Source organism: Salmo trutta, chromosome 15 (assembly GCF_901001165.1).
Source record: "Salmo trutta chromosome 15, fSalTru1.1, whole genome shotgun sequence".
Classification (NCBI taxonomy): domain Eukaryota; kingdom Metazoa; phylum Chordata; class Actinopteri; order Salmoniformes; family Salmonidae; genus Salmo; species Salmo trutta.
In genome coordinates this window covers 47,337,939-47,363,335 of record NC_042971.1, presented here as the reverse complement: position 1 = coordinate 47,363,335, position 25,397 = coordinate 47,337,939, and the positions used below count along the sequence as shown (strand labels likewise).

The 25,397-nt window shown below is 43.0% G+C and overlaps 1 protein-coding gene across 2 annotated transcripts; it reads left to right on the top strand.

Annotated features, from left to right (window-relative positions):
• Positions 1–52: 52 nt before the first annotated feature.
• LOC115149179 (autism susceptibility gene 2 protein) lies at positions 53–25,397 on the top strand. Of its 2 annotated transcripts, none has more exons than XM_029691789.1 (19): positions 53–1,230; positions 11,959–12,165; positions 14,002–14,094; positions 14,223–14,249; positions 15,221–15,250; positions 17,081–17,129; positions 18,807–19,131; positions 19,234–19,451; positions 19,568–19,797; positions 20,649–20,699; positions 20,910–21,014; positions 21,141–21,200; positions 21,292–21,321; positions 21,421–21,492; positions 21,683–21,818; positions 22,635–22,706; positions 22,804–22,887; positions 22,999–23,230; positions 23,413–25,397. In XM_029691789.1, the coding sequence occupies exons 1-19, from the start codon at positions 880–882 to the stop codon at positions 24,437–24,439; spliced, it is 3,399 nt and encodes a 1,132-aa protein (XP_029547649.1). In that variant the 5' UTR covers positions 53–879; the 3' UTR covers positions 24,440–25,397. The 2 variants fall into 2 exon arrangements, with proteins under 2 accessions (XP_029547649.1, XP_029547647.1); XM_029691787.1 differs by having other exon boundaries at positions 18,783–19,131.

Sequence of the window (25,397 nt, the reverse complement as noted above, 5' to 3'; positions counted from 1 at the left end):
ACACTTCCGTGAAGCGGTGGCGGAAATACGTCAGTTGTTCAGGCAATTGGGATTTACTCTAGACTACAAACGAAAATGCAATGTAGGGCGAAGTGGGGAGTGGGCTTTAAATCTAACGTGTCTCTTTAACACCATTTACTCAACGATTTACTCAAGCTCAACGGGACATTCGAACCAAGGAACCAATCATATCAACTAAGGAACCACTGAAAGAAGAATTCGAGGCTGGACGTATTATAAAGACTGAACCAGGATAAAGGCGAATCGTTTTCTGGCTGAGGTTTGGTCACTTTGGCGTGAAGATTGACAAGCTTTAAACAAATAGCCTGCGCATGGATGGTTTTATCTGTCAATGGATGGTCAATTATACACATCACGGAATTGATTGCGTTGTGTGGATTATTAATGTGGGATCTCGTTTGCATTTCAAAGCCCATAAGTAACAATCAATCGGGCAATCAACATTAAAAAGAGGAGTTATTTGGGCTATTTATATTTTAATTGAATAAACTGGATCCCTCTAGCCAAGCACAAACGTTTTGGGGGGAGGCTATGGCAGTGGACTGACCATGGATTGGGCGGTGATGGAAGTAGAAGAACAGTCGGACATGATACAGCGTCATAGCTTTGTCTGGCAGGTCGCTCTGTAGCAGCCAGACAACAATTGTAACAAAGTTGCAGAACAAGTCAATATTATTGTGAGTCTTGGTGATGCCATTAGAAGGGCAGCCGCTGTTCGCATTCTAATCGAAACCATCCTTCGGAAATGTTCTTGTCTGTTTTTGTTATTGTTGGATAGATGACTCTCTGCTCGTTGTCTGAATTGTTTATTTGATTTGTAAAACAAGGCAAGGGCTCTTCTGCGCACTGTTACTTTCCATGGACATAGAACACATTTCGCACTGTCTTGTGGTATTCGCCTCGTCTCGGAGTTATAAAATGGACGGGGAAATAAAGCGCAGCCGGAGGTCCAGATCTCAACGAGACCGCGTGCGGAGAAGGGATGCGATTGACAGGAATGATCAAAACCGGAGTCCATCATCTGGCTCCGACCGGGGGCAAAGTCCGTTCAGAAATAAGGCCCTGTGTAATTATGGAAAAATGACCAACTTGCATTATGTCCGACCCCCGCGTCCCTCTCGGAGAAAGAGACGGGGGTCAGTGTCTCAGGAGGAAGACATTATTGATGGCTTTGCCATAGCCAGCTTTCTCAATCTGGATTCTTTAGAGGTAAGAACGTAGGGCTATGTGTGTGTGTGTGTGTGTGTGTGTGTGTGTGTGTGTGTATATATATTTACATTGATTTTGACACACGTTTGTTTATTTGGACATGATTCATAAGTAAATAAGTCCCTTAAATCCCCCTGTGTGGGCCTCATGGCTCATGGTCTCTGACAGGGTCATGTGCAGTTTACCCAGTTGTCTCCATTGTGAGTCCATTTGCAAATGTTGTGTAAACATGTATAATAGCCAACACATTGTTACAATGGTTATCTACACTGTAATGACCTACCTGCCTATGTAACAAGGTTTTAGGGACCTAGGATATTGCTGTAAACATACTGGTTTGCAGGGCCAATATGCTGTGAGGGTGACAGCTGATAATATGCTGTTAAGTTTCTGTTGATTTATCCCAACATCAACCATTATCATGCTGTCACTCAGTCCATGTGTTTCTAGAAATCAGACTCACTTTCATTCCAGCAGATGTGTTTCTGGAATACAGATAATTATGGGTGCACACTGGCTGGTTTGGTCAATGTCATGATAATTGCTGGTGTTTGTCAGAGAAAAACTGGTCGATTTTGAATATGTTCTGATTTGCTGGTTGTACACAAATGGAAAACCAAAAAACTCTAGGCCTACGCTTGACCCATTATAAAGAAAGCTGCTCTCTTGCTCTTAAACGCTCCCAGGTGCAGTGTTCATCAGCTGGTTTTAGTTTTAGTGTGCCCCTCCTGCCTCACGGCATGTCCACACACAGGGACATGTGTTTGGAAAATAGATGCAAAAGAAGCAATAATAAAAGCATCAGAGACTTCTATGTTCAAGCAAACCAAGTGTGTGGAATGATTGAAAATGACCTTTTCTCTCAGTGCTTTCCGCCAGATGGTGACTACCAGTAAACATGATAAATGGTAGTTAAGTGACACTGTGTGAAAGACAAACTGGCAGTAAAAAGCCAGAGCTGACTCAAAGTGAATGGTGCATATGTACCAGACAGAAGACTCATTATCATTATGATACCGTCTGAATCCTGTTATGACATTCACATTCTAGAAAGAGAAACCTATTGTTATACCAAATGTCAGGGGCGAAAAACATAACACAATACAATCAACTCTCATTGATGATGATCATTATCTATTACCGTCAACCCTTGCTTCTCAGAGGTGTAAACTCAAGGAGTTGCTTTGCTACGTGACTACACTATAGAGCGTGCCAGTAGGGGAAATGAATGTAGAAAGAATGGAGTTTGGTATAGATGCCGGAAATAAGGTCTGAGGTTAAAACTGTCTTATACATTTTGTTTTATGAGATAATATCAGTCAGTTAACAGGACCTTTATGAATTCTGAAGGCTTTATGTGCTCTATGTGCTTGTTCCTCTGTGTCCAAATCACTAAACACTTAAAATGGTCCAAACACACACGCACAGTCGTGAAGAAGGTGCGACAGTGCTTATTCCCCCTCAGGAGGTTGAAAAAGTTTGGCATGGGCCCTCAAAATCCTGAAAAGGTTCTACAGCTGTACCATTGAGAGCATATTGACTGGTTGCATCACTGCTTGGCATGGCAATAGCACCGCCCTGGATCGCATGGCGCTACAGAGGGTTGTGTGGACAGCCCAGTACGTCACTGGGACCGAGTCCCCTGCCATCCAGAACCTCTATATCAGGCGGTGTGAAAAGAAGGCCCGAAAATCATCAAAGACCCCAACCACCCAAGCCATAGACAACCACCCAAGCCTGTTGGTGTCAAGTCTGACACCAACAGGCTCTTGAACACCTTCTAACCCCAAGCAATACGACTGATAAATAGCGAACAAAATATCTGCACGGACCGAGTTTACCTTGTATCTTTATTGACCTTTTATTTCAGTATTTGCACCGTTGCCTAGTCCCCTTATCCCTATACATATCTACCTATAAAAACTCATTCATTTCCCCATAGGCTTTGGTGGCAAACGAGCCATGGCAGAGTTAGTGCGAAAAAACAGATGCCATTGCTATTACATTCAATAGTCACTGTAGTGTAGTCACTGTAGCCATGATGGACCAGCTTACCGTACATGAACACTGTGGAAACAGCTGCTGCATACAGCTGTTGCATATTGCCAACATGATTCCCACAACATTCTGAATGAGGATGACTGTAGACTTATAATGACTCCAGCTCAAAATGACCCTGACCTGGATTGTAATAGAGGAGGCTTACATAATTGTATAATGATTGTTGCAGTGAGTGAGTGCTGTAACCTAGACGGTGTAGCTCACCAGGGAGGGATTCTTGGATGTGCTGGCCCACTTCATTAGCTCTGTAACCTGCTTGTCATTAGTCTAGCGTTATGTATGAATGGGTGACGCCTACAGCAGCTCTACCTTTTAAACTGTGAAACGTTTCTTTGTTACACAGTCTGTTCCCTTTAATAACGCATGCTTCTCTTCTCTAGCTCTGCTAATAGAGAGACTCTCTCCTCACTCTCCCACTTTTATGATGATTGAGCTTCTAGGATTCCACCAGATAGCATTTCATTAATACTAAATCTAGGATTAGTCATTTATAGAGTGAGCTGTCAGACTGTTACAAGTTTTTAATATCCTACTGCATTAGAGCCCCAAGCAGACATTTTGATGCCCTATTTGCGTAAATAGAATGATATGTTTGATGTTCTCTCGGAGTCCGTCCTCCCGGTCAGGTGTGTACTGTACTGTACACCCCAGAGGTGATGTCCTCTAAGTAGCTGTTTGATAAACACTACCAGTGTGTCAAAGGCTAAAGATGAATTTAATAGGCTGCAACAGGTGAGAAACACTATCACAGAGCATTCTACGCCCATAGCTCTCAGTTAATAAAAACAAATGTTTATCTGTTTTGCTGTATTCAAGATTACGGCTAAACTTGTACAGGCAGTGGCACAGTGGTCTAATTTTCTCAAGAAGCATATAATTGAAATATTACAGCTATTGATAGGTAAGTGCTTCTTTATGACAGCCAGGGCCCTGCTGCATAGTTCATGTGCGCCAGCCTCCCAGACCTCTGGCCCAGCTCTTCAGGCAGTCAAGCTGCTCCACAGCTCCTTGTCTCTTTGTGGTGTTTGTCTGTCTGTTTGGATAACGCACTTTAAAAGCTTGTGTGGACAATATTGAGGAAGTGATTGGCTTTCAGGGGACCTACACGGATTTTTAAACAAGTAGATGTCACTTGTCTGTGTATGTGAAAGTGTTCACTTGAGCTGATAATAAGCTGTGCTTTCAGGAAAGCTGTGCTTTTGCTTTCATCCCTTTTTTCAAGTAGAATCAATGTTCAATGTTCTAGTTCTAGGAACACTGAAATGACCTCTCCATGGCCATATTCAGTGTGCCTGAATGTGCACTCATTGACATACCCTCTATGTTATCTGGCCTGCCATCCCCCTAGTCTCCACAACAGCTAGCCTCTTATGTCCAAGGATTACCTTCTCCTCTCTTAAGCATGGTGGTAGCACAATGACTTCATTCAGCCAGCTAATGCTGCACGTTTCATGTTTTACCCCTGTTCGCTGCAGTTCCACATAATGGGAAAACCTGCAGTTGTAAAAGTGAATGTGTGCGCGTGTGTGTGTGCGTGTGTGTGTGTGTGTAAGACAGAAAACAGGCTGGCTCGGACTCAGACTCTCCCTGCCATAAAACCCCTCTCCTAGCCTTTGTTCTGCTGCTTGTCTGCTTCTGCTGTAAATATACCACCAGTCGCCCTAAACAGCCTGGAAATGACATGGAACACCATGATGTCTGTCTGTTGCAGTGTGCTGACAGACAGACAGGCAGACAGTTTTATTTAGAAAGTGAATATGTAGAACAGGGCTGGCCCCAGGCATATCTTTTTTATATATAAAATAATAGGAACTCAATCGGGGTCTCAACTTACTGTTGAGTTTAAGAATAGTAGAATACACCAAGTGCAATTTTGAAATCAGCAGTTTTTCTTTTGGTATGTCAGTCACTGACAGTCACTCAATTAGACATGTCAACTACCAATGTTTTGATTCAGTTATCTAAACTTATAGTAATCATGGCCGAATACCAACCCGTAGCGCACGTGCCCTGACCTCCCGGGGGCCCCAATTGATTTTGTTAGTCATTCTCACTCAGATATTATATTAACATGGTAGAAGTCATGGCAAACTTTGTAGAATTGTTTGTTATAAATTGCTACATTTTCTCTCCGCCTCATGGCAAAATGTGTAGAATTGCAGAAAACATGCTTTTTAAAAAACTGCAACATTTTCTCTATGCCCCATGGCAAAATATGTAGAAGTGCAGGAAATTAGCTTTAAAACTGCAAAATGTCTCCACCATATGGCAAAATGAGTCGAATTGTATGAAATTTGTTATACAATTTTTACATTTTCTCTCCACCCCATGGCAAAATGTGTAGAATTGCAGGAAATTAACATTTTTCGCACTGCTGTCAAAAGGGGGGCCACTAAAATGTTTTGCCGCGAGGTGGGGGGCACCCGAACCAAATCTCACTTAGGGTCCCCAAAAGGCTAGGGCCGGCCCTGGTGTAGAATGTGCTGCTACTGCATGACCTCAATCCACTGGCTAAATAATGACTGTTGGCCCCATTTTGTGGATAGATACTATTTAGCCCTGATAAGTAGGGCTATCTGCTGAATATGGTACAGTTCCCAATGTAGTTTAGTTCTAATTCAGGGGCAGTACAACCAACACTCTTTTGTTTTACACTGTCTTTCTATCTCTGTCCCTCTGTTTTTGGCCTCCCCTTTGTGTCTGTTGGATGTTGAGCTCTACTGCTTTGTAGTTAGTTTAGGGTTCCACTACAATGCCCATAGCTGAGGAGATTACCCCAGTATAATGTCTGGAGGCCACTGTGAATAGGCTCTCTGAGGAAAAGGCCTGATTAGTTACTGATGGTGTGTAATCTAATTGTCTTAGTACCTGGCAGGCGAGGAGAGCAGAGGCATTAATCAAGCTACTATATACAGCTGTCAAGGATAGTACAGTCATGTTTTATTACATGTTGTTTTTACCCAAATATACACTGAGTGTACAAAACATTAGGAACACCTTCCTAATATTGAGTTTCACCCCTTTTGCCCTAAGAACAGCCTCAGTTCGTCGGGGCATGGACTACAAGGTGTCAAAAGCGTTCTACAGGAAAGTTGGCCAACGTTGACGCCAATGCATCCCACATTTGTGTCAAGTTGGCTGGATGTCCTTTGGGTGATGGACCCTTCTTAATACACACTGGAAAAACCCAGCAGTGTTACAGTTCTTGGCACACTCAAACCAGTGCCCCTTGCACCTACTACTATGCCCCATTCAAAGGCACAGATATTTTGTCTTGCCCACTCACCCTCTGAATGGCACACATACACAATCCATGTCTCAGTTGTCTCAAGGCTTAAACATCCTTATTTAACCTGTCTCCTCCCCTTCATCTACACTGATTGAAGTGGATTTGTGACATCAAAAGGGATCATAGCTTTCACCTGGATTCACCTGGTCAATCTACAGTAGGTCATGGAAAGATCTGTTCCTAATGTTTTGTACACTCTGTGTATGTTGTTGCCAAGATTTACCCTCTACCACAGTAGCATGTGATAAGTACTTTGAGGTAGAATATGAAAATACATTTTTCTCAATAATCTTGTCTGAAGAGTGAGTGTAATGAGGCTCTCAAGAATTGCTGATGTTATGTCGTTGTCTAGATCAGCTTTTGTCAGCTGAACATCTAGTCACGCTTCTGATCATAATCACTTGTCAGACTGTCTCCATCTGATTTTCCTGGGCTGCCAGTGCAAATAACATATTGAGTTGATGAACAGTCAGACAGGATTTTGATGACAGATGATATTGACCGATTTAACGTACCTCACTCTTATGAATGGCAACATCAGTCTATAAAAATCAGTGAGTGTCCTTGAATGGGTCTATACTGGGGTGAAGAGTTGTAGCTGGGCTGTACTGCACAGAGAAAGAGAAGCTCCACGATGAAATCACTAATCGTTTCACACAGGTATGGGGGGAATTTCTTCCTCTGAGAATGGAACACAACAGCTGTCCAGGGACTGTAGATAGTCTAAATACTGTGCTATGTGGACATAATGTACTGTAGTGTTTACAAATGAATCTAGCTGATAATGAACTGGATCCATTTTCAGCCCCCTCGTCTTTATCATTACTGTAGGTTGAGACAAGAAAAGTGACATTGATGTTCTATTACATTTTCATGTTTATATTTTTGGCAACCAGTACGTCCTTTAAATATGTTTGACATTTATGTGACAAAGTACACATTTAGACTTGTACGGCAGAGCCATGGCAGTGTGAATTTATTCATGACTTAAGTCCATTACAGGTAAATAGATTGCCCGATTCCCGTAATTCAGTGGCAGGACCTGCAGTGACTTCAGGCTGTTGGACAGGCAGAACCTGTCATGGGAATAGAGTGTTAAGTGTCTAATTACCTCTACCACTTATTTGTGTGTCACACACATTGTGGGAAATGACACGCCAACTCCATTTCAGCATTCAAATAATCCAGTCATTATGAACCTATTCTATCTGCAACCTCTCTACAGAAGTCAGGGCCATTTAAGGTGAATCGTGGACCAGAAGATGGTGGCCTATAGTTGCTTGTGATCGAACAGTTCAGAATGACAGAAAGAGGTCTAGCTGGGAATGGATGGAGTGCTTGATCTATGGATAGGCTGTTTGCAGTATTATCTCTGTCATGGTCAGGAGGATAAAGACATAAATAATCATGAATATCAATTCAGATTATCTACAGCCATGACTGTATCTCCTCAGGCCTCTATAGGACTTACGCTGTTTAACAGCTAAGCAGCACCTGTGTTATCTGTTGACCTGTAGCTTTACACACAGCTTAGGAATCGATCATGTACTGTATGTAATGGAGCAATGCCCATGAACATCAGATCTGCTGGGTCCACATTCATACACTGTAGTGCTTTAATAAATGAACATAGGAAGGAATATATTTCACTATAACATATCTATTACTCTGATAAAGGCATGTTAGCCGATGCTATTAGCTTTATACAATTAACTGTCTGTTGTACCCCTGCATGTGTTTCACCTTTGCAGAGCAGTTAATGGAGGCTGAAGCAGCACTTATTGTGGCATTAGCTGATTGTATGCCCTTTGCACTGTCTTCCCGCAGACACAAATTGGATTTGAATAGCATAACATCCCCCCTTGTTTCTCTGGCCTCTTGTATCTCATGTCCTTTGTGGAACATTTGCAGGCCAGGCCCAGGGTATGTTCAGATGCCTAGTGAGAGCTCATATGTAAGGTCTGACTGCAGAGGCTGTGGAACATTTGCAGGCCAGGCCCAGGGTATGTTCAGATGCCTAGTGAGAGCTCATATGTAAGGTCTGACTGCAGAGGCTGTGGAACATTTGCAGGCCAGGCCCAGGGTATGTTCAGATGCCTAGTGAGAGCTCATATGTAAGGTCTGACTGCAGAGGCTGTGGAACATGAGCTTAGCTTGATTCTCATGTATTCTGTTAATTGAGGATAGACTGTGTTATAACATGCATGTTACTGCTATATTCACTGGTGGCTTCATGCATGGTGAGAGTGACTGGGTGGAGGAACAGCTGTGATAGTGAAACTTGATGAGAGCCTTCCATCCAATGAATCCTTTGTAAGCCACTGGGCTTTACCTGGGACTTAGATCCAGTGTTCATTCTCAAAGCCATTCACACCGCAAACCCTAACCTGGATTTAGCTGGATTCACCCTATTGTATTCAGTGTAGCTGACAAAACGTATCTACCCCAGATTATTTTCACCCACACTCTCTCATCCTCCCCTTGTTTGGTATTTGGTTTTGGATATTTCTCTCTCCCTCCTTTCTCCCCCTTTCCCCATGCCTCTCCACAGATATGTACACCTGATGCTAATTCAGAGTCAAGCTAGCAGGGATTGTTTTGATCAGAGTCTTGGTAACAGTCCAGGGAGGTGGAGAAACAGAATAAGACATCATTTACCTCACGCCGCTAGTCTTTCAGCAGCACCATGAATATTAATATCACTATGGCAATGGTTCTGGAGATTAGCTCAAGGTAGGGCTTTACACTTGTACCATTAGATCAGTTGTTTTCATGGATAGCTGAAGCTGCAGGCAGGGGGGACGCTCAGCAGGGAATGCTCACAGTTCACACTTGATGATTAGTTCGTTTTCATTGAACAATAATACCTAAAAAGCCACCAGCGTAGGGGTTAATTTTAGGGGTTAATTTATTGCATCGCTCCTTTCAAAGTTTTTTATTTTTTTATTTCAACTTTATTTAACCAGGTAGGCAAGTTGAGAACAAGTTGTTATTTACAACTGCGATCTGGCCAAGATAAAGCAAAGCAGTTCGACACATACAACAACACAGAGTTACACATGGAATAAACAAACATACAGTCAATAACACAATAGAAAAAGTCTATATACAGTGGGTGCAAATGAGGTAAGATAAGGGAGGTAAGGCAATAAATAGGCCATTGTGGCGAAATAATTACAATGGATCAATTAAACACTGGAGTGATAGATATGCAGAAGATTAATGTGCAAGTAGAGATACTGGGGTGCAAAGGAGCAAAAAAATAACAGTATGGGGATGAGGTAGTTGGATGGGCTATTTACAGATGGGCTATGTACAGGTGCAGTGATCTGTGAGCTGCTCTGACAGCTTGTGCTTAAAGTTAGTGAGGGAGATATGAGCTCCAGCTTCAGTGATTTTTGCAATTAGTTCCAGTCATTTGCAGCAGAGAACTGGAAGGAAAGGCGGCCAAAGGAGGAATTGGCTTTGGGGGTGACCAGTGAAATATACCTGCTGGAGCGCGTGCTACAGGTGGGTGCTGCTATGGTGACCAGTGAGCTGAGCTAAGGCGGGGCTTTACCTAGCAAAGACTTATAGATGACCTGGAGCCAGTGGGTTTGGTGACGAATATGAAGCGAGGGCTAGCCAACGAGAGCATACAGGTCGCAGTGGTGGGTAGTATATGGGGCTTTGGTGACAAAACGGATGGCACTGTGATAGACTGCATCCAATTTGCTGAGTAGAGTGTTGGAGGCTATTTTGTAAATGACATCGCAGAAATCAAGGATCGGTAGGATAGTCAGTTTTACGAGGGTATGTTTGGCAGCATGAGAGAAGGATGCTTTGTTGCGAAATAGGAAGCCGATTCTAGATTTAATTTTGGATTGGAGATGCTTAATGTGAGTCTGGAAGGAGAGTTTACAGTCTAACCAGACACCTAGGTATTTGTAGTTATCCACATATTCTAAGTCAGAACCGTCCAGAGTAGTGATGCTGGACGGGCGGGCAGGTGCGGGCAGAGATTGGTTGAAGAGCATGCATTTAGTTTTACTTGCATTTAAGAGCAGTTGGAGGCCACGGAAGGAGAGTTGTATGGCATTGAAGCTCGTCTGGAGGTTTGTTAACACAGTGTACAAAGAAGGGCCAGAAGTATACAGAATGGTGTCGTCTGCGTAGAGGTGGATCAGAGAATCACCCGCAGCAAGAGCGACATCATTGATGTATACAGAGTAATAGACATCTGTGTCTTAGGTTGCCTGTAACTGATTTTTGTTCGTGTTTATTGCTTGCCTCCACTGTGCTTGATGGCATGTGTATCAACACCACTGGTAAACCCCCTACAGGTCACTGGTGTTATTCCGGGCACGGGGCATTTAGCTCAGACTGCCAAACCCCACGTCCACAGCCTGACAATGGGCAGCACCTGGCCGCCCACATTCTAGTCTCACAGGCCTGCCTCATAGGATATGAAAGCCTGCTCTCATATACTAGACATAACATAGTAGACATAACATAGTAAACATAAATCTGGGACACTCAAATTAGTAGGATATGTTACATTTGGTATGGTTACATAAGACAGATGGTTACTTAAAGCAAAAAAGAAAGTAGTCTGGTTAGTCGGGGTGGAGGGGTGGGCGTATAACATGTACGTCTAGCAACCTAAAGGTTGCGAGTTTGAATTTTATCATCGACAACTTTATAATTTTAGCTACCTTTTCAATTACCTACTACTTTTGAGCTACTTTGCAACTACTTAGCATGTTAGCTAACCCTTCCCCTAACATTAACCCTTTTAGCTAACCCTTATCCTAACCTTAACCCTTTAACCTAACTCCTAAACTTAACCCTAACCCTAACCCCTAGCCTAGGTAACATTAGCCAGCTAGCTAACATTAGCCACCTAGCCACCTACTGTAGCTAGAATTCGCAAACATATCATACGTTTCGCAAATTCGTAACATATAGTATGATTTGCAAATGCGTAACATATTGTATGTTTTGCGAATCGTAATGTATAATACATATTGTAATTCTTAACATGTCATACGAAATGGGTGATGGAAATCCACAAATTAATACATACCATACGAAACTTAACATATAATACTAAATGGAGTGTCTCGGATTTATGTACAACATAATACGAAATGCTCTGAGACCAGGTTGGATATGACCTCAATACACAGAGCCATGCCCAGAAGCATCATGAGTATGGTTTTATTTAATTTCTCTTTGTCTTTAAGATTGGTTTTTATTTAATTTTTTGAGGTTTTAGCAAGGATTCCCCTGCCGCCTTGTCATATTGACTCAGTCTAAGCATTATCATCATCCACACCAAGATCTCTTTCTTTCTGTGCTGTAGATATTAAGCCTCTTTTGTGTTTGTTATCTCATAGGTGGCTCTGAGGAAGACCTCAAAGAGCCTGAGGTTGCAGGAGGGTAAGGAGAAGTGGGAGAGTCAGATGCTGAAGAAACAAAAGGCTTCTGAAAGGGCTGAGATCCCTGTGAATGTATTCACTGACAATGGAGCTGACTTTGAACATGAGCAGGATGGAGAGAAGGAGCGGGGGAAGGTGAAAAACAACTCAAAGAAGAACAAGCAGGTAGCCTATGGATCTGTGGTATTAACCTTCATTATATTTCAAATGAATATGCTCTCCTACAAACCAAAACCTGTCTACCTGGTAATGTGTGTGTCCACATGTGTAGGGGTTTTGCCCAGTGAAGTAATGAGGTCTTACAGTTGAGGTATTCTTTTTGGTTGTTTGTGTAGCTTAGAGTCTAGGCTTGTTTATTTTGAGTTCTTTCTTTCTGTTTCAAGTCATCCATTTTCAATCCCACAATTCTATTTTTCTAATGGTGATCCTGTTTCTATCAGTTGTAAACAAACTGTCTCCATCATTAGGTGTTCATTGTTGGCACCAGCCAGTCAGTTATTCCCAAAGCTTCCCATCTTGGTCTAGTAATTGCCTCGCACAAGCCTGTCTGTTGTGCAGGAAGTCAGGAGGGAACCACACAGGAAACGAGGGCCAATAAAGAGCTATGATGAGATAAGGTGCTTTGTGAAGAGCTTCCTCCTCAGCCCAGGATGTGTCTGTGTTTGTAACAGAGAGCACACCAGGTACACACACACTTAGGCTCGCTTACATATCAGTCTCTGGCCTAGCCAATTCCCCTACCCGTATCTGTGTGTGTAGACCAGATACTACTTGTTGTAAGGTATCGCCCTGTAAGGTATCGCCTAGATGGCCCCTGGCTTGTGGATGTTTCCTCTACTGAACAGTATGCAAAACTTTATGTTGGATAGTAGCCTCCTATGCAATAGAGGAGAGAGCTATGATCATGTTTGTTTCAAAGAGCACACTGGCTGTGTCAAGTAATGACTTTTGCTGGAGGATGCTAGTTTGACATGTTCACAGCCACTGTGAAACACCATCTATGCTATTTAAATAAATCGGTTTCACACGAACACCCACACACAGAACTAGACAGTGTCCTGGGCTGGACTGTCAAAGCAGGGAAGTGTAGCAGCCAACAGAACACTACAGGAACGGGCTGAATGCTATGGGACAGTAGCTTTAAACCAAGGCTGCCCAACCCTCTTCCTGGAGATCTACCGTCCTGTGGGTTTTCAGTCCAACCCTAATTTAACACACCTGGTTCTACTTATTAGCTGCTCAACAAGACCTTAACTAGCTGAATCAGATATGCTAAATTAGGGTTGGACTGAAAACCTACAGGACAGTAGATCTCCAGGAAGAGGGTTGGGCAGCCCTGCTTTAAACCATCAAACCTCAGATCAATACCACATTATTATACTGTTCCTGTGTCATCATCTCTACGGGCTAAGCTTTCATTCAATATCATTTCTCTCTTGTTTTATCCAGAAGCAATTTGTTCTTTCCTGAATCAATATTTGAATATGCATTATGCTGCATGGATCTGTCATTTAAGGTTTCCATTGCAACACAATGGTGTGTGTGTGTGTGTCTGCGTGTGTGTGTGTGTGTGTGCGTGTGTGTGTGTCCGTACGTGTGTGTGTGTGCGTACGTGTGTGCATTTGTGCATGCATGCGTTTATCCGTGTGTGTATGCATGTGTTTATGTATGCGTGCGCCCATTTATGCATGCGCTGTGTACCTGCACTCATGTTGCCGCCGGCTTTCAGATGGGCCAGAGCATGGCCTAGTGCTAATTGCCCATCACGGGCAGTCAATGAGTCTGGGCATCAACTCTGCTTGTTTTAAATCAGGTTATGTGTCATTGAAATGGATGTCCTCACTGACGTGTAATCATTCACTGATGTCTGTAATACGATAGTGCCCTCTGGTGGTCCAGATTCTCTTCTGGGCTGATAAATTCACTGTCTACCAATTCAATGTAATGTAGAAAACCCTGGACTCAAAGAACGGAAGATCATTAGTCTATCATGTCCCTCAGGTGAAGGGGCTTCTAGGAAGGCAAGACAGAGCTGAAGTCACCAAAACACAGGGCACGCATCAGAGAAGCAACTCCAAAGGACACAATAGAGAGGTATGAGCAGTGTTGTCTGGATAAAGACATGTTTGTGTGCAACAACATCCTATTGAGTGATTACAGAGGACATTTGTCAGAACCTATCATAAGCCCTTGCTCATTAACATTATCCTTCCTTTCCACAGAGTTCATTCTCTGGTCGGGGATATTCGGTGAGTGACTTCAATTCTTTCTGACAGAATTAATGTCCAGGATCTGCCTATAGTCATTCTCAGAGTATGAGGGCAAAACCAGGTCAGTGATTACAAGAACAGTCTGTGACAAAATGTTCTCAAAGCTAACAGGCTGATATTTAGTAATGTAGCTAAACAGGTGTCATGTCAACATGGATTAGTGATTTGTGGATCTGAGTAACCTTGACATGTTGACAGTGAGCAGGACTTGAGTCATTAGGAGAGTGAGGCAGAGAGACACATGTGTTATCAGTGGTTTCAGTATAAATTGGCTGGCTGATATAGTAGCTCACAGTTGTGCTGCTGTGTCGTCTGGCATGATGAATCCCTTAGAGCAGACAGATCAGTTCACACAGCATTTAAACACACGTCTGTCACTAGGGGCGAGGTAACAGACAATGTATAATAATGTCCTCTCTCTCTCTCTCGATTTGTAAACAGACTGTTTTTGTGATATTACTACTAGACATAATCACAGTTTTTAGTCCTAATCTAACCAGGATTATTAGTTGATCTCAATGGATCTCAATGTTTCTTTATGCATTATTTGTAAATACAGCACATATTTATCAAGATTTCATTGAACATACTAAATTAAATGATTGGAGTCAAGTTTCTTAATCAACAATCTTGTTTTCATTGAACAGGATATTGTAATGAAAGCTTAGTTAATGAAGATAAATACTGCTGTGGAAGCTTACTGTAAACATAGAGTAGGAGTAAACACGGAGGTGTCACTCAAAACACAGGTCATGACCTTGAATCAAGGTCTCTTTATAATCTCTGACAGATAATAGCACTTTTTGTTCCTGTGGGTAATATTGATATGACTGTGGAGGCAGAAAGCAGAAATGTAAACAACTCACTTCCAGTTTGAGTGTTTGTGATTGATGAAGGTGTTGATACATTCTCATGAATTAATGCAGTGTTTTACATCCTTTCTCTCACAGTGTGACAGTGAGAGTGACATCGATGACAAGGCAAGATAAACATTCTCACTTTTCACAACTGTTATCACTGATAGTAAGGTATCAGTGCTCTACTGTTCTGTCATTCAGCCATGTGTAACAGCTTCTGTCCCTTTCCTCACCCCAACCTGGGCTTGAACCAGAAATCCTCTGCACATCGACAACAGTCACCCTGAAGCATCGTTACCTATCGCTCCACAAAAGCCGCGTCCCTTGCAGAGCAATGGAAACAGCTACTTCAAGGTCTCAGAGCGAGCGACGTCCCCAATTGAAACGCTACTAGCGCGCACAGCTTACTAGCTAGCCGTTTCACACCGGTTACACTGTATTCCCATCTGCGCTGTCAGCTGGCCAGGCTTTATTGTACTGAGAGGAATTGGGTCCTCCAAATGCCAGACAGGGTTGTGATGGGAGTCAGGTCTTTTGGCTGACCTTTTTATTTACATCAGGGCAGCGTAAACAGTGTGTGTGATGTCTTTTGTCTTGTGTTTTGTTACTGGTTTGTGAGTGTTAGGTTCAGTCTGTGTGTCCGAGAACATTATACTAATTTAAACTTGTTATAAATGTATACATGTTAATAATACCAGCACTCGTTGATTTCATTATTGGATTTGATCTAAGGAATTTGCGGAAGTTAACTTGATTACAGATTAACACTGTGAATATCATTAGGCCTTTTTACGAAAGTCAAGATGTTCTGATAATAACAACTAGTCTCTGTTATTTCCTCCATATTATCTATTTACTTTGTCACCAACCTCAAATTAAATCTGGAGGCTCCAAAACTAAAATTGAACTCATGATAGAGGTCATATGAACCAGATTACAGTATTGTGGCATTTTTCTAGGTTGTTAATCGACTGAGGGATTCCAGGAATATCTGTAAATAAGGTCCTTACATTTGCAACACCAAAGGAACGGTTTACCACAGCTGAATTTCAGCTGAGTTCAGACCCAGTAAATCAACAATTTGATGTAGCAATTGAGTCTGCTCGGTTTGATTTGTCTTTATTTGATGCCATTAGTTTATAATCAGGTGGTTTCACAGCTTCCGTATGACTTTACAAAGAACATAAAGTTTAAAGATGAGAAATACACAGAACATCAATCTCACCACATATATTATTTAAATGAAAATGGCTGATTAGTCTAGTTTGTGTGTGCTTGTGCGCGTATGTATGTGTGTGTGTCCTTTGCTGCCTGTTATAAGAATCTGGCCAATATTCAGCAATTTAATCAGAAACATACTGTTGGTAATGTAATTTATTGATTGTAATAAGATACTCACTAACTTAATTTGTCTCATCCATTTTCTAATTAGTTTTTCACAAGGTAAATGTCATTGGTCATTTATGTATATTTCTAGTGAGTGCTCTTACAGGGAAGATATGACTGATTACATGAATTACCTCTTAATATGTAATCTATGTTGAGATGCTTTTTATTATCCTGTTAAAAATATACTTGCATTGAGCTGTCACGTACTACATTCAATTATTTAAGAATGGTTTAGATTGAATCTCATTCAGTTTCATTTCGAAACTTTCCCTCATGTCATTGGACTGGGTTCACCAAGATTTATGTCTCACCTTTTGTCCCTCTGATCTCATTTACATTCATTGGGAACTTGAACACACCCACTTGAGTGACAAAGCGCACATCGAGTCTGGGAGTGGAACAAGAGCCAGTATACAGAACAGTCCTGTTGATAGAGTGCTGATAAAGATGGAAAAGCAACCACTTTTCTGGACAGTTCCACTACCGTCACCTACAAAATCCTAATTTAGCCTCTAGCTAGGCTAACATATTTGTTATTTTCTTTCTTTTCTCATTTTAACTCAGGTTTCAGGGATTGTGTCTGATAAACTCTTCACACTAAGGAAAACTACTGGTAAGAATATTTCCTCTGGGTTTTGGGGTATTTAGCATGTATGCTTTTGACTCTCTGTCCTCGTTTAGCTGTTGTTATTTACAGAATAGATATGTCTCACTTAGTGACATGATTTTGACATGCTTTTTATGGCATTCCATTTCTGTTCACTCGAATATGGAAAACATCCTCTTTCAAGCCACACAGTGGTCAAGTTGTTGGCAAAGTGTTATGGCCTTTGTCATTTTAGGATCCTCACACACTTGCTCTTAATTACACAATGTGGGTATGACATCGAATGTTTCCACCCTGTGGAAAGTCTCTGCGCTAGAGGAATTTATTATATTTAAAGTAAAACCGAATAATGATGCAATGTTTTGTCAGATATATTTGTGCAATTGAGTTGAGTGATTTGAAAGAGTTGATAAATGTTTTCTACAAAACATTTTAGCTATGAATTGGATTGAACCTCTACTCCCAGTGGCTTAGATGCTTTGTTGAGGCTAGGAACGGGTTAGTCACACTTCATGCTCAATGAGACTATTGGCTCAAGCAATTTTGTAATCTACTGCAATGTTCCCTATTATCATCCTTACCATCGCCATCAATTCCATATTGTGATCTAACTATAGCTGAAATTCACAAGAGGTTGGTGGCACCTTAATTGGGGAGAACGGGAAGTGGTAATGACTGGAATTAGTGGAATGGTATCAAATACATCAAACACATGGTTTCCAGGTGTTTGATGCCATTCCATTTTCTCCATTCCGGCCATTATTATGAACCGTTCTCCCCTCTGCAGCCTCCTGTGCTGAAATTCAACAATGAAATGCAATTTTCACCCAAAAGAATGGTGCTGAAAGCAACATCACTGAATGGTATTGTTCCCATTCAGCAATCTTTACCCGACTGAGGTGTTTGGCCGTATAGGGGCAGCTTGATAGATTGTGTTCCCTTCAAAACCCACAATTTCTCAAACTAAAACTCATTTGGCCTGTAAAAGCCAAGAGGAGACGCACATCCAGGGCCAGGCAGCATAAAGCCTGCTCTAATCCCACTGGCTGGCTGGCGGTGAGAACCTTTTAGAGCTGAGCCAGGGGTTTAATATGTCTTGTGTGAACGCGATTAGGAGCTCCCCATTTAACTCTCACTACCTCCAAGCTGCTTGTGGTGGGCTTTAGAGAGGGCATTTGTTGTTTGCTTTGGAGGTCTCTTCAGTCTCCCAATAAGCCGTCTGGAGTTCAGCCTATTGAACGTTATGATTACAAATAATGGTAAACACACCACTAGTCTCTCCCCAGGGTCCTCCGCTCTTGTCAGAGCTCAAAGACTGCAGGGAATAGAGACTAAGGTTGTGTTTGGGGCTGGGAAAATATGCCGTTTGTTGAATTTAATTATCATTTTCTGGCAGTGAATGGAAGATCTATTGGTGCGACTAAGCACTTTGTAGTATGAACATGCAAATTTTTCCAAGACACACTGGCTGATACGAAGCCGCTCGTTGTTGCCTCATTGTTGTTTCTAGATGTAGGCCTAGTACAGCAGAGATTAGAAGCTATTCACCACTCTGACTGAAGGTTGTTTCAGCTAAGTATGGACATATCAATGTCAGTATTTATCTGAAGTGGGAAAGAACATTAAATGACTTAAGTTCTATCAAACTGTGGTTGGTAGCCTATGTTCTCTGGTTGCTAATAGACATAGGTGTTGATCAGAGGGATGAAGCGAAGGTGTGCAGCTTTGCCAGAGTGTCAGGTCTACAACGCAGCCAAGAGCAGAGCAGCGACACGCCCCTCGATCTGCCCGCTGCCAGCTCCGCCCCTGGCGCTCTGCCCGCTGCCAGCCCTGTCCCTGCAGCCCCTCTCACCACCACCCCACCTCCTGCTGTGTGTGTAAAGAAGGAGAGGACGTCACCTCACAACCCGACTATGCCAACTCTGCCAGGGCCAGGCCTATCCCAGGTCAAGAGAGAACTATTGTCACATCACCAGGGCCATCCCCTGTACATTGGTCTCCACAACAGGTAGGACAAGGCATTGACCGAACTTGTTCAAACCATTTAATAATACTATATCCTAGAGGAGGTTGATATTTATTTACAACTTTTCCTTTCTCCTCTCCACAGCAGCATAGAGGGGTCCCACAAGCGAACCCTCCCCCCATCCCCCCACTTCGGGCGCCATTCTTCTCCCTTGCCGGCCCTCCCCCTGTCCGTCTCAGAGCTATCTGCACCCCACTTCTTCCTGCCAGGTCACGGGCATCGCCGCCCTGCCATGTTCACTAGTCCTGCGGGATTAGCAACCAGCGGTATTGTAGGACGGTCCACTCGAGCAGGCTGCTCAGGTAAGAGGCATGAACAGTAAATGAGATTTAATGTACAACAGGTGTAGAGGGTGAGAAAAGAGCGGTAGTCATCATAGAGTATGACCTTTAACCTCGCATCTCTCCCCCCACAACAGAGCACGACCTGCTTCGCCAGGAACTCAACAACCGTTTCCTGGCACAGACTGCAGTTAGAGGGGCAGGCTCTGAGCCACCTCTACTGAAGGCAGAGTTCCACCAGCACACACACCAGCACCAACATCAGCATCAACACCAGCTCACCTTCTCACCCTACCCCAACGGGTTGCCTCCTCCACCAGGCATCGTCTCTACACCCCCAAATATGGGTCGCACAGCTGCCCTAAATGTAAGTCCAGCACATGGCCACTACAAACCGCTTCATATGAGTTAATGTTATTATCAAATCCCACATTCATTGTAAAGAACATTTTAGGTCACCCAGAAACCAGAGTTTACAGAGTGCTTTGTTTTTGCTGTTTTCCAAACTCACCTTCTTAATAGTGTAGCCTCAGGCTCAGCATCTGCCTCCTGTACTCTGGGGAAAACCCTGTGTGTGTGTTAGTTTCACATCTCAAATATCAAACAGAAATATCAGATACCGTCCCCAAGAGATACATTTTTGCTTTCAGCCGTTTTAAACTTTTTTACACCCACCAGGGAACATTTTGAAATATTTCAGCATAGAAAAAAAAATGATGTATGATCCCTGAAATGGTTGGCTGTTCCACTGGCAGTTGGTAAAGGCAGTGTAAATGGATCTCATGGCTGTTTTGACACACCAAAGCCCTGCTGTCAGGACAAATGACTGTGCCGCAGCAGAAGGAATGAGGTCATTAGAGTGCTTTTGATCGTGGGTACTTGCTCATGGATGCTTGTGCCGGCATTGGCAGGGCTTCAGTTAAGGCTTAAGCAGCTGAGATATGGAAACTCTGAACATAGCCATCTGAAGTGTGTTCATGCATCTGTTAAACAGTCAATGAGCTGAGATGAATGCACCATGCTGTGCATAGTCGTTGGCATGCATAGCTTCCTGGCACTTTGTGTAATGTGAGCTGTAGAACAGGACGGTCATGGTTAATTTTTTATTTTTTATAATCATTTGTAGCATTTTTACATTTGTTTCTTCTTTGTGTATGCTTATATTATTGTCTAATATTGTTCATATTACTGACGTGTTCTCACAAAATTGTCTTTCAGTTGGAAAAGTACTCAGCAAAACTGGAAAACCCTTACCTAAGACATCAACATGTAAGTTAAAGTACTGTTTCCAGAAAGATGGCAATATGTTCCTTTGGATTACCATCAAAGGCATTATTCTGTATCATATTATGGTTCTCAAAGAAATGAAGTTATATGCCATTTACTCACAGATCTACTCTGGGCGTACGAAGTGCTTTTGTTTCCCCTGATGTTCCACTTCATTCATTCTCATCTTAACCTGTGTGTGGTCTTGCCCAGTTCTACCCCTCCTACCCCCCAGCGATGCCAGGCATGCCAGCCCTGCACCCCCACTCAGGACCCCCAGGACCTTTCAGCTCTCTGCAAGGAGCCTTCCAGCCTAAGGTCCATACCACATCACTCCCTCTGTCTGTGTGTCTGTCTGACTGTCTGTCTCCTTTATGACCTTGTGTTAACCACCCCACACACATAATTGTCAATCTAATCATGTGACTTGCCATCCCTCCCTAGTCTATGGATGTAGTGACACGGCCAGAAGTCCCTCACAATCTACTACCAAAGGACCCACGGGTAGGCCTCTTCTCTATCCATTAAGTTATGAATAAAACACAGTAGTAAAGGTTCAGATATTAACCCTCCTCTGTTCTCCCTCTGTTCACAGATAACTGATCCATTCAGATCATCAGCTAGGGTAAGAATATGCCATTCACCGTCATTCTGTAAGCTTGTCGACAGAATTCTAGCCCTTGGGTTTAAGACTAATCAAATGATTGTCCTTCTATTCTTGCAGAAGTCTGGCAAATGGTGTCTAATGCATGGCCAGATCGCATGGCAGATTCATCACCACCAGCAGAGAATGAAGGTGCACAAGATGCATTCATTTATTTACAAAATGCATTAATTAATTTCCAAAACCGGTAATCAGTGAAGTAATGCTTTCTGTGTCCCCCGTCTCAGCAACCCCTTCACCTCTCAATCTCTATTAAGCTTTTAATCCCTCTCTCTGTCCATCACTCTCCTCCCCACTTTATCTATCTATCTATCTTTAACAGAACATGCACTTTGATCCACATCAGCTGAATATGAGCAGGGTGAAGCTGGACCTGTTTAGTCGGCCAGCCGCACCAGGTCTTCCTCCTGGACTATCCTATGGCCATGACCTGGCCCGACCTTTCCTGTCCTCCTCAGGTAGCCAGCCCACTCCATGTCCTATTCATTACTGTGGATGTTAAATGAGGATGTACGTGCAGTTATGGTGATATTGTACGGTTATGGTGATATTGTATGGTTATGATGATCATGTACGTTATGGTGATAATGTACGGTTATGGTGATAATGTACGGTTATGGTGATATTGTACGGTTATGGTGATATTGTACGGTTATAGTGATATTGTACAGTTATGGTGATAATGTACGGTTATGATGATAATGTACGGTTATGGTGATAATGTACGGTTATGGTGATATTGTACGGTTATGGTGATATTGTACAGTTATGGTGATATTGTACGGTTATGGTGATAATGTACGGTTATGATGATAATGTACGGTTATGGTGATATTGTACGGTTATTGTGATATTGTACGGTTATTGTGATATTGTACGGTTATGGTGATATTGTACAGTTATGGTGATATTGTACGGTTATGGTGATATCGTACGGTTATGGTGATATCGTACGGTTATGGTGATATTGTACGGTTATGGTGATATTGTACGGTTATGATGATAATGTACGGTTATGGTGATAATGTACGGTTATGGTGATATCGTACGGTTATGGTGATATTGTACGGTTATGATGATAATGTACGGTTATGGTGATAATGTACAGTGATGATGATATTGTACGGTTATGGTGATATTGTACAGTGATGATGATATTGTTATGGTCATGGGAACAATGGCTTTTATTGGTTCCTTAGCTCCTTTATGTCCCTGTATGCCCATGTTAGTGTGGTTGATTCGCTCACTACTTACTGTACCTTCTCCCTCTACAGGTCATTTGTCTGCATCACCATTCAGTGCCCCCACGCATCACAGCCACTATCTACCTGCTAGCCACCTTACTGGTAAGAGCCATAGGCTGCTGGTGCAACGTCAAAATAATGATGTTTGAAGTACAAGACAACAGCCATTAAGAGGTGCTCCTCTTGTGATGCTCCTCAGATCCATTTGGTCGAGCCAGTCACTATGGAAACCTTGGACAACTGGCAACTAATGCATTTGGCGGCCTGGGTACCCCATCTCTTGGTAGGTTTTCGCTCTCAAATAGTTGACCTCAACATAATGCAACCTACTGTTTCAACTCAATTGGTGAACTGATTGATTTTATTGAAATTACATAAATCCTTCATCTTTTAGGCCCAGGCAGCCCGTTTGGTGACAGGCAGGGCCATGGGTTGCCAGGTTTTGTCAGCCACCCTCAGGAAGCCTGGAACCGCCTGCAACGAATGCCCCCCTCCTTCCCCACGCCTCCAGCACAGTCCAGGCCTGCTGATGTGGCCCGCAAGCCCACAGTCCAGAGCAGTGAGAGGGAAAGGGAAGCTAAGAAAAGGGATCACTCTGCTACCAAGGAGGAGTCAGAGAGAGACGGGTCAGTGACAGCCCTAGTGCAGAGATGGCATTTCCCATCCTGAAAGGCCTTCAAAAGTTGTGATTTTATATTTTGAAACAACATCTAATATTCAAAGAATTGCCTATTTTTCTAACCACATAGAGGCTAGATATCATAATATTTCCCAGCTGTTTACCTCCCCACCTCTGTCCTCTCCATAGAAATTCTCTGGAAAGAAGCCATCAATCCACCCACACATCCTCAGGCTTTCAGATTAGTAATCTGATTGGCAGCAGCAGCCCAGAAAGGAAGAGGAGTAGCCCAGATCAGGGTCATCAGGCTGAGAGGGATGGCACCTCGCTGGGGAGAGTCCAGGTGAAGCAAAGCTCCTCTCCAGCGCTGGAGGTGCAGGATAAGGGATCCTCAAACCCTTATAACACAGTGAAGAATCGCCAATCCAGCGAGAGCACACAAACCCTGAAGGGACCTTTAAACATAAAGCAGGAGCACAGAGATGAGCCCGAGGTTATGGCTGGGCCACCGGAAATGACTCTCTTACTCCCACCAGGCCACTCTCAGGCTCCACACCCCTCATCAAGGCGCAGCCACTTCCCCACCGCAGGCATGCTTCAGAGCAGCCATCTACCTCACTCTCTACCCCTCTCCATGAGCCCCATGCACCCAGTGAGCAGCCTCAGTGCAATGGAGCGAGCCCGTGTCCAGCCCTTCATGGGGGTGAGTCCACTAGCCACTGGTCGAGACCACCGTGTGCCCCTTCACCTCTCGGGCGCCTGGGATCCACTACGAGACCCCTACAGAGGGCTGTACCTGGAGAGCCAGCAGGTACATACGACCTATGACCCTGAGAGAGGCCACAGACAGCGGGAGCAACACCCCCACCCACAGCCGCAGCAGCACCAACAGGACAGTCACCGGCAGGCAGAGGAGAGGGCCAGGCTGCACCAGCTCCAGGGCTCTCCCATGGAGGGCCACCTAGCCCACACACCCACCTTAACGTCCTCCCTGGGTGGGGTGATGTACCCCAGGCTCAGCCCCTCAGCTCCACACAGTGGCCATCTGAACAGGACTCCTCCCACTGCCACTCTCAGTGCCCCACCCCCTCTGGTGCCCACCTCCACCACATCTCCTGGCATACCTTCCACTCCTCGAAAGACCACACCCACCAGTGCCCCACCCTCTGGGGACCCAACCCCATCCTGCAATCCTAAAGAGGTGGAGGCACAGTAGCATGGAAGTCTCTCAGATATAAGAGACAAGACTCTATACAGTACACACTCAACTTGACGACTTTAAGTAAAAATAGTATATTGTAGATTATATGTTAATAAATAAAAAGTTTAAGTAGTGAGTCTGCATAGAAACTGTTGAATACGTTTAATAACTATTGTTGGATAATGTTATTTGATAGTAATATATGAGTATTTTGTAAGATTTATATTCCCTTTCTGTGTACAGAAATAGATTTTATGAATTTGTACATTTGTGTAATTAATGCATTACCTTTGGTTAATACACATTTATTACACATTATTTATCAATAGGTAAAACTGAAAAAATATGTTCTCCTCTTGATTGATAGTTTTTAGGTTAAGGTAACTATGTTTCTTACCTGAAAATGTTTGACTTTCCCTTTGTGGAAATATTCACATAACCTGTCATTTGTTTCTATAAAGAATGTCTATTTAAACAAAAATGTAATTACTTGACAATTCATTGTCTTATTTTCACTTGCATTTGCAGTACTCCTTGTAATCTTAAATTATCATAATTGTTCCATTTTTTTGTATTATAGTATAATTTATCATAGCATAGGCTTGTATGTACAGTGGGGTCCGAATTTATTGACACCCTTGATAAAGATGAGCAAAAATGACTGTATAAAATAAATATTAATTGATATTTAGGTATGGAGTTCTTTTCTGCTTATGCATTCTAATTTCTACGCCAAACTCACCAATGGTGTGCGTGGCCAAAGTGCTCAGTTTTCATGGCATCTGACCAAAGCACGGGTTCCAATCCAAGTGCCAATGCCGTTCAGCAAACTCCAGGCATTTACATTTGTTGGGCGACATGAAAATAGAGCTCTTTGGCCATGCACACTAGTGGAGAGTTTGGTGCCGAAATGAGAATGCATGAACAGAAAAGAACCCCATACCTACTGCAAAATAAAGTGGTGGATCTTTGA

Coding starts and splice junctions, on each gene's coding strand:
- LOC115149179 (XM_029691787.1), top strand. CDS start 880: ATGGACATAGAACACATTTCGCACTGTCTTGTGGTATTCGCCTCGTCT. Junction 12,166..14,001: donor ACTCAAAGAAGAACAAGCAG/GTAGCCTATGGA, acceptor CATGTCCCTCAG/GTGAAGGGGCTTCTAGGAAG. Junction 19,132..19,233: donor TACATTGGTCTCCACAACAG/GTAGGACAAGGC, acceptor TCCTCTCCACAG/CAGCATAGAGGGGTCCCACA.